Here is a 9927-nt window from a genome sequence, read left to right on the forward strand (position 1 = left end):
AAAAAAAAAAAAAAAAAAAGCCTGTTATTCAGACCCTTGAACCCAGTTCTCCCCAGTGAAACTTGAAAGAATACAAATTTACTCTCGGGTGTAAGGTAGGAAGCCAGGAACAGAAGTGAGTGTCTTTAAAGAAATCATTAATTCTACTGAGGAGAAAGCTGGGGCCCTGAGAGGGAAAGTGATTTTCCCAGACCTACATCGCAGGTTTATAGTGGAGCTGGAACTAAAAGCCAGGCCTGACTCAGTCCAGACACTGATGTAACCTTGCTGCAAACAAAGCAGCTGCGAGTAGAGACTGGCTACACGAGGAAGAGTGTGCACTCCGCAGTCAGTTAGGAGAAAGAGATAAAAGGCATCCAAAATGGAGAGGAGGAGACCAGATTGTCGTTCTGTGCAGATGACATGATCTTATATTTACAAAATCCAGAGACTCTACCAAAAATCCCTTAGAGCTGATGAACAAATTTACAAAGACGCAGGATATAAATCAACATACAAAAATCAGTAGTATTTTTATACAATATAGCTGAAAAAGAAATGAAGGAGACAATCTTATGTATAATAACTACAAAAAAAACCCCCAATGAAACAAACCTACCTCCAATCCCCATAAAATCCTAGGAATAAATTTAACCAAGGAGGTGAAAGACCTCTACAAGGAACACAATAGAACACTGATGAAAGTGATTGAAGAGACACAAACAAATGGAAAGACATCCTGTGCTCATGAATTGGAAGACTTAATATCATTAAAATGACCAAAGTGTCCCAAACAGTATACAGATTCAAGACAATCCCTGTCAAAATACCAATGTCAGCCAGGCATAGTGGCTCATGCCTATAATCCCAGTGCTTTGGAAGGCTTAGGCAGGAGGATTGCCTGAGGCTGAGAATTCAAGATTAGCTTAGAAAATATAGCAAGACCCCATCTCTACAAAAAAATAGAAAAATCAGCCAGGCATGGTGGTGCATGCCTATAATAGGATGTAGGAAGATTGTTTGAGCCCGAGAGATTGAGGTTGGTGTGAGCTATGATGATGCCACTATACTCTAGCCCAGCCAACAGAGCAAGACTTTGTCTCAAAAACAAGCAAACAAAAACAACAATGACAGCAAAACACCAATGCCATTTTTCATAGAAATAGAAAAAAAAAACCCCAAATGTGTATGGAATCATAAAAGATCCTGAGAAGGTATCACACAACCTGACTTCAAAATACATTACAAGACTATAGTAACCAAAACAGCTTAGTATTGCTAAAAAAATAGACTCATAAGGGGCAAAGCCTATGGCTCAAAGGAGTAGAGCACTGGCCCCATATGCTGGAGGTGGTGGGTTCAAACCCAGCCCCAGCCAAAAACTGCAAAAACAAACAAACAAAACCCCCCAATGCAACAGAACAGAGAACCCAGAAATAAGTCTATGTATTTATGGCCTGCTGATATTCAACAAAGGTGCCCAGTCACATACTGGGGCTGGAGAAAGAACATTCTCTTTAATAAATGGTGCTGGGAAAATTGGATATCTCTACATGGAAGAATGAATCTGGACCTCTCTCTCTCGCCATATATAAAAAACAACTCAAGATGAAATAAAGACTTAAAGATAAGACCTGAAACTATAAAACTACTCCAAAAAAACATAAGGAAAACACTCTAGGATGTTGATCTTGGCAAAGATTCTATGGCTAAGACCTTAAAAGCACAGACAACTAAAACAAAAATTGACAAATGAGACTGTATTAAATGAAAAAGCTTCTGCACAGCAAAGGAAATAATCAACAGAGTGAAGAGACGACCTGTTAGATGGGAGAAAATATTTTCAAACTATTCATGTGGCAAGGGACTTACGTCAAGAAAATAAAGGGAACTCAATTTAACAATATTTACTTCAACTTGTTAATATGTTGTTTAGGATACAGGATACTGCATCCTCATTTAAAAGTGAATTATGTTTGTAATTTCCCCTTTATAATAATGTTTTTCCAATTTTAATATCAGGTGTATCCAGATTAAGCAGAATGATTTTGAAGTATTTCTTTTTTTTCTTTTATCTATAAGATTTGGCATGATCTGTTTTTTGAAATTATCTTTTTTTTTTAATAAATATTAGTTGTCTATTTTTTGAGACTGTGGGAAAAAAATAATAAGAAGAAGTTAATTGATGACTCCATGCCGAACCTCAGAGTCAAAGCAATCTATAATAGACATACTCTTATTTGACAATGTGAATGTTATTTTCTTTGCATTACTACTATTGTTATTTCTCAATACTTTGTTGCAACGATTGTCTAATTTCTTTTCTGAATGTATTTATCTTCATTCATTATTTATGAGGTTTTTGTTTCTAGTCCTTATCTTAAACATTGTTATTGTTGTTAAATTTTAAGCCTTTTTAATTTTGTGAAGGCAAAATGTGGAAACCTAATAAACACATGTGTATGAAAATAATAATAATAATTTAACAATAAAAACCTAAATAATCCAATTAAAAAGTAGGCAAAGGACATGAATAGATAATTCTCAAAAGAAGATATACAAATGGCCAACAGATATATGAAAAATGTTCAACATCACTAATCATCAGGAAAATGCAAATTACAACCATGATGAGATGCCATCTTACCCCAGTTAGAATAGCTATTATTAAAAAGACAAAAAGTAACAGGTGCTGGTGAGGATGTGGAGAAAAGAGAACTCTTTTTTTTTTTTTTCTCCAAAAACAAGGTCTTACTCTGTTACCCAACCTGGAGTGCAGTAGTCTGATCATATAGCTCAACTCAAACAATCCTCCTTCCCAAGTAGCTAGGACCACAGGTGTGTGCTACCACAGCTGGCTAATTAAAAAAAATTTTTTTAGGTGGACATGGGGATTCCTTATACTGCCCAGGCTGGTATCGAACTCCTGGTCTCAAGCTATCCTCCTGCCTTGGCCTCCCAAAACACAGACATGAATGAGCCACTGTACCTCGTCAAAAGGGAACTCTTTTTTTTTTTTTTTTTGAGACAGAGCCTCAAGCTGTCCCCCTGGGTAGAGTGCCGTGGCATTACAGCTCACAGCAACCTCCAACTCCTGGGCTCAAGCGAGTCTCCTGCCTCCGCCTCCCAAGTAGCTGGGACCACAGGCGCCCGCCACAACGCCCGGCTATTTTTTGGTTGCAGCCGTCATTGTTGTTTGGCAGGTCCGGGCTGGGGATTCGAACCCGCCACCCTAGGTGTACGTGGCTGGCGCCTTAGCCGGTTGAGCCACAGGCGCCGAGCCCAAAAGGGAACTCTTACACGCTATTGCTGGGAATGTCAATTAGTACAACAATTATGGAAAACAGTATGCAGATTTCTCTTAAAGCTAAAGTTAGAACTAACATGCAATCTAGCAATCACACTACTGGGTATTTATCCAAAGGAAAAGGAATCAGTCCATCAAAGGGACACCTGCACTGCACATTTACTGTACCACTATTCACAACAGCAAAGACAAGGAACCAGCCTAAGTGTCCATAGGTGGATGGACAGATTATGAAAATGTGGCATGTTTTTTAACAAACTGATATTAAAAAAAAAAAAAAAAGGAAAGAAAATGTTGTGTGTATACATGGTGGAATACTATTCAGTCATGAAAAAGAGATCCTCTCATTTGCAGCAAGATGGATGGAACTGGAGGTCATTACAGTAAGTGAAACAACCCAGGTTCAAAAAGGCAAATGTCATATGTTCTCACTCATATGTGGGAGCTCAAAAAGTTGATTTCATAAAGATAGAGAGTAGAATGATAGATATTAGAAGTGGTTGGGTGGGAGAGAAGGATGAGGAGAGATGGGTTAGCAGGTATAAATATCCATTTAGATAAAAACAATAAGATCTATCATTCAACAGCAGAGTAGTGACTGTAGTTAACACCAATGTATTATAGATTTCAGAATAACTGGAAGAGAGGATCTGAATTGTTCCCAACACACAGAAATGGCAAATACTCAAAGTGATGGACCCCTCAAATTCCCAGACTTGATCATTACACATTCTACACTATCATCAAAGTATCACCTGTACCATAAATATGTAAAATACTACATATCAAAAACATTTTTTAAAAAACCCAGAAAAGTATAAGCTCTGGAATAAAGGAGGAGACAGTCCTGTTGGACCAAGAATTGTCACATACGTGGATTATCTGGAGTCAGTCTGGGACCACACTCCAAGCATAAAGAATCGTTCAGATTCTGAGCCAGAGCATACGAGGCCAACATAAAATAATGTGGTCTGATGGATGGGTGGAGGCACTGGGGCTTTGAGCCTAAAGAAGGAAATCTCAGGTAGGATATAACCCCCGACTCTCCCTCTCTGAGGGGCAGGGGCAGGAACAGTGCAGATACAGAGAGGCGGGTTTTAGTTTAGTGTAAGGAAGAATTTGCTAAGAGTGAAAAGTGTCTCACAACAGAATGAGCCTCCTAGAGAGGGAGTGACCTATGATAGGAGAAGTTCAAGCAAAGGAACTGAAGCTCTGCCTGGGGTGTCTGACCTTGCCTACAGCTTCTGACTCAGTACTCTTCCTGGAAGGTCCTGGGATATAGGGGAGATACATTTTGATGGCGGAGTAGCTACTCTGAGGAGGACACACAGTTAGGAGGAAAGCTTGTCCACTGCTCTGGAGACAGGATGGGACTCCTGAGCCAGCATTGAAGGCAACCCTGCTTCCCGTACTCACCTTCTGTTCCAAGCTCAGGATGCGCTCACGGTCCAGCTGGCTCTGGTGGATGGAGGCGGCCAGGGCCAGGTGGGAGGCCTCTACCTCCTTATTGAGGACAGCAACAATGTTCTCAAACACGCTCAGCTTTCCCTCCAGCTCGGCCAGGAGTTTCTCCCTCATGAAGTGCTGCAGGGCCAGTTCCTCCTGGCTCTCTGAGCAGGGTGCCCTGTAGCAGTCCACCTCCAGGTCCTCCTGCAGCTGCAGGTCTGACAGGTTCTGCTCCAGGGCCATGGGCGCGAGCCCGAGGCCAGAGCCCTGCTGGGTCTTCCACTGTTTTATGAACCCCAGCAGCAGATTTAGGTGGGAGGCCTGGGAGGAGACCTCATGCTCTTGCATGGACTGTGGGTTACCCTGCCAAGAGAGTGGGGGGGCTCAGTGAAAACGGAGGTGGAGGGAGGGGCAGGGAGGGGTAGGTCACCAAGCACTGGGCCTCATTCACCCAGCAAAGGGGAAGGGGGTTTCTGTGCACTGACAGGGATTCATGAGGAGGGCCCTATCATCAGCCATGCCAAGACGAGCCACATGCATCTCAATCTCTGGACCAATAACCCTGCCCTGCCCTTGAGTGCAAAGATGGTTCAGGACCATGGAGAGAGGAATGGAGGGTGGGGTGACATTAGTGATGACACCAATGCTTAGGTGAGATGGTAAGAAGAACTCCCTGGAGTACTACAACGACTTAATAATGGAAGTGTTGCTTGGGAATGTCATTAGTATGAGGGACATCCAGAAGAGTCTCTTGATATTATGGAAAAATCCTGGAGGGGCTGGAGTGGGGAGACCAGAGGCCTGGAGTCGCAGTGGACAGATCTCCTTTCTCACACACAGATACTTACCTTGAAGGTGCAGCCAACACCTGCAAAAGGGCATCCGACTCCAGCTTCATTCGTTTCAGGGTGAACCTGGAAATAGTAACTATGTCACTGGATGTTATGGGAATCCTTGTGTCCACCCCTAGGGCTCTCTGCAATGCACCAGGATCCACCAGGGAGAGAGCTAGACTGGGCCACATGACTTTGTACATGCTGATCCCTCTGCCTGGCTGATTCCACCCTTCCATGACCTCTTAAAATAGAGAAACTCTTTTAATTGAAAGGATCTCTGCTGTGATCCTGGGTAGCACTGCTATTTCCCCTGTCAAGGTGCATTCCACACAATTCCACAATCATCATTCACTCTTTGGTTGCTCCTACTGGTCTGAGGGCTCTGTGAGGGTCATGGCTGTGTTGCCAGTGCTGAGGGCAGTGTCTGGCACAGACGAGACACTCAGAGCATGGCTGAGTGCGGAAGCTGAGTAAACGCCTCCATCTTCCTGAAGTCCGTGGGAACTCCCTTTCCCACAATGCCCACCTGCACCCCTCCCTAGGCGTCTATCCTTGACTGAGGTGTGCCTGCCCTGCCCAGCTGCCCTTCCAGATGTCGCATAGCCCGATAGCAGGGACACAGGAGGATCGCAGTAACAACAGCAACTTGACATTACTGTCAACATCTTTAGGTCTGAAGGGTTTACCAAATGTCTTCATTCATTGTGTGAATGTAAACCTAGATGGTCAGACCTTCTAAGTACCTGGGGCCTTCTAGTTCCTTAAGTGCAGCCTTTTGACTGAATCCAAATTTTACAGAACAAATCCTTTTATTAAAAGCTATGCAGCAGAGAAAGATGAAACTTTTCTTGCCTCCTTTGGTGCTTGAAAAGAAACAATCTTGAGATCAGAAGGCCACAGGTTCCCCACCCCTGGGTAACCTGCTACACACCGAGGCTGTTATATGATATAACCTATTGCTTCTGGGCTACAAACCTGCACAGCATGTTACTGCCCTGAATAGTGAACAACTGAAGCACAATGGTAAGGACCTGTGTATCAAAGCACAGAAAAGGTACTGTAAAAATATGGCATTATAATCTTCTGGGGCCATCCTCGTATATGTGGTCTGTTGTTGACCAAAACATCATTATGTGATTTACAACAGTACCTACAAAAGGGCTTGTGCCCAGAATCTGTAAAGAACCCTCACAACCTGATAATAAGACAAACAACCTAATCAAAAACAGGCGAAATACTGAGAAGATGCTTTACAAAAGGAGATACGTGAATGACAAGCCTATGGACGTTGACAAGTCAACATCACTAGTCATCAGAGAAATGTAAATTCCACCAGCAACAATGAAATACCACTATCCACCCACCAAAATGACTAAAATTAAAAAGAGTGACAATACCAAGTCTTGGTGAGGATGGAGAGTGAGAAGTCTCCTGTGTTACTGCAAAATGGAAAAATCTATGGAAGTATCTTACGCAGTTAAACCATATTTATAAAGTAACTTACTCATACACCATAATTACAAAGTTACTGTACAATCCATATATTCTCCTCCAGGAAGCTTGCCCAAGAGAAAGTAAAGCCCATGTCCATGTAGAAATGTACATGTGAACGTTCATAGCAGCTTTATTCATAATAGCCCAAACTGGAAGCAACCTTGATGTCACCAACTGGTGAAAGGACGATCCAACTGTGGTGAATCCGTACTATAGGACGCTACTTGGCCATCAAATGGAATTAAATGCTTATATAAACAACAACATGAACGGACCTCAAAATCATTGCTCTAAATGAAACAGGTCAAACACAAAAGGCTACACACTACTTGAGTCCATTCTTTGGAGAGTCTAGAAAAGGCCAAATTGTAGTGATGGAAAGTAGATCACTGGCCACCTGGGGCTGTGGGTGAGAGGGACTGACTGGCAAGGGCACCAGGGATACCATATCCGCAGCAGAAATACTTGACACATGGTCACATGATTATATACACTCGTCTAACTGTACACTTAAAATAAGTGAATTTTACTGTATGTAAATAATATCTTCATTTTATAAGAGCTTTGCTTTTATTTTGAAAGACTAATCTCCTGGGATCACGTGAAGGGGGATTTGAATGAAAGGAGGGGAGGAGAGAGGTCTTTGGGCTGAGCAAATACAAAGCCACACTAGTTATTATTCTTTAAAAGTAAAATAAGCAGAGAGCTGTGGGCTTAATGAGTACAGTGTGTTTGGGACACAGAGCACAGCCCAGCAAAGGGCTCCTCACCCTACTGCCCTGGGCTTTAGGGACAATTTGTTCCCAACAAAGAATAGAAAACAGATGTTTTATGGGGGGCAGGCAGAGGGCAGCCTGAGCAGGGAAACTGCACCATGCTGGCTTCAGGATGTCAGCAGTGACACAGCATCGCCCAACAGGTAGCTTCTGACTTGTGGGAATGCTGGAGGGCCTGATGCCAGCTCCTGGGCAGGTGGACTTGGGCTAACCTCTTAGGTCCTGCAATTTCCCACAAGTCCATGATTCACGTCTTCTGTGGTTCTAAGGGTTGAAGCGTGTAGAGAGAGTCGTAAGGGATAAAAAGTAAAAGTGAGAAATCTAGGAATCACCCTATAGGTGGAGGGGTGTGTTCTTGGGCAGCTGAGCCTTCCTGGTGCTGTGTGAGCAGTGAAAGCTCATGGCTGGTGCTAAAACACCATGTGGATGTCCAGGTCAATCTCTTGTGAAGGACGTGTAGGTGTGAACTGTGACTTCAAATGGCTGCTGGAGGAGGGGGAAGAATTGAGGGGCCCTTGAGTGGTCAGCCAGGCTGCCTTGAGCCCCACCCTCAGTCATTCATCCCTCAGATGTATGAATATTCAGAGTGTGGGCTCTGGAGCCAGCTTGTTGGGGTTCAGAGCCCATTTCTGTCACTTCACATATAGCCACCTGGCCCTGAGAGATTATCAATCTCTCCCTGTTGCAGTTTTCTGTGGGGATAATAATGGTGCCCCTCTGTTTTTTTTTTAATCTTAGTCTTAAAATGTGGTGCCCCTCTTTATGGTGAGGATTAAATGGGATAACACAGTAGGTGCTGGTATTATTACCTATTGCTGCTGTAACGAAATACCATAGACTTAATGGCTTGAAAAGACACGGCAATACAACTTTATTATCTACAGTTCTGGGGGTCAGAAGCCCAATGTTAAAACATCAGCAGGACTGCGTTCCTCCTGGAGGCCCTAGGGCAAAGTCTGTTCCCTGGATTTTTCCAGCTTCTAGCAGTTGCCTGCGTTCCTTGGCTTGTGGCCCCTTCCTCCCTCTTCAGAGCCAGCAGCGGAACATCTTCCAATCTCTCTGACTCTCCTGCCTCCCTCTTTCAAACACCCTTGGGATTACATTTGGCCCATGAAGATAATTCAGAATAATCTCATCTCAGGTTTCCTAATTTAATATCTGCAGAGTCTCATTTGCCACAGTATTCCCCAACCCAAATTCATATGTTGAAGTCCTCCTAGCATCTCAGAATGTGGAGACAGGATCTTTAAAGACCTAATTAAGTTAAAATCAAGATCATTAGAGGGGGCTCTAATCCACTGTTACTAATATCCTTGTAAGGGGAGGAAATCTGGACATGAAGGACAGGTAAAGTCATGGGGAGAAGGCGGGCTATCTACAAGACAAGGAAAGCAGCCTTAAACGAAACCAACCCTGCCAGTACCTTGTTTTGGAATTCTAGCCTCCAGAACTGGGAAGAAACCAATTTCTGTTGTTTATACCACCCAGTATGTGTACCTTTTTTTTTTTTTGAGACAGAATCTCACTCTGTCATCCTGGGTAAAGTGTAGTGGCATCATCACAGCTCATTGCAACCTCAAACTCCTGGGCTCAAGTGATCCTTCGGCCTCAGCCTCCCAAGTAGCTGGGACCATAGGCACCTACTCCACCTGGCTAGATTTTTCTATTATGTTTAGTAGACATGGGGTCTTGTTCTTGCTCAGGCTGGTCTGGAACTCCTGGCCTCAAGTGATCTCCTGCCTTGGCCTCCCAGAGTGCTAAGATTGCAGGCCTGAGCCACTGTGCCTGGCCTGGTCTGTGCACTTTGTTATGGCAGCCCTAGCAATGAAACAGGGCCACCTGAGGTGACATTTACAGGTTCTGGGGATTCAGTTAGGAACATTCTGAATAGTGGGGGACACTATTCTTCCTAACACAGTGTTCAACAAATGCTAGCCATTAGCAGTGGTATTGCTATTATATTATTATTCATATGGATTAAGCCCTGCTCTTGGGCCACCTCCCTCAAACCCCAATGCCTGTTACTTGCATGTGCCTCATTTAATTCTCAACATTTCAAACTCTTTTTTTTTTTTTTTTTTTTTTTTTT

At 43.3% G+C, this 9927-nt stretch overlaps 1 protein-coding gene across 2 annotated transcripts in view; it reads right to left on the reverse strand.

Moving 5' to 3' along the window:
• TRAF1 (TNF receptor associated factor 1) overlaps positions 1 to 9927 on the reverse strand; it is a 28161-nt gene that overhangs the window by 6066 nt on the left and 12168 nt on the right. For both annotated transcript variants that reach the window (XM_003785259.3, XM_023510612.1), the window contains 2 exons: positions 5581 to 5646; positions 4703 to 5095 (listed from right to left, as the gene is read on the reverse strand). In XM_003785259.3, the coding sequence (XP_003785307.1) occupies positions 4703 to 5095; positions 5581 to 5646 (459 nt within the window). The remainder of the gene's footprint in view (positions 1 to 4702; positions 5096 to 5580; positions 5647 to 9927) is intronic.

The sequence above is a fragment of the Otolemur garnettii genome, unplaced genomic scaffold, assembly GCF_000181295.1.
Source record: "Otolemur garnettii isolate 467f Iridium unplaced genomic scaffold, OtoGar3 scaffold00014, whole genome shotgun sequence".
NCBI classification, from domain to species: domain Eukaryota; kingdom Metazoa; phylum Chordata; class Mammalia; order Primates; family Galagidae; genus Otolemur; species Otolemur garnettii.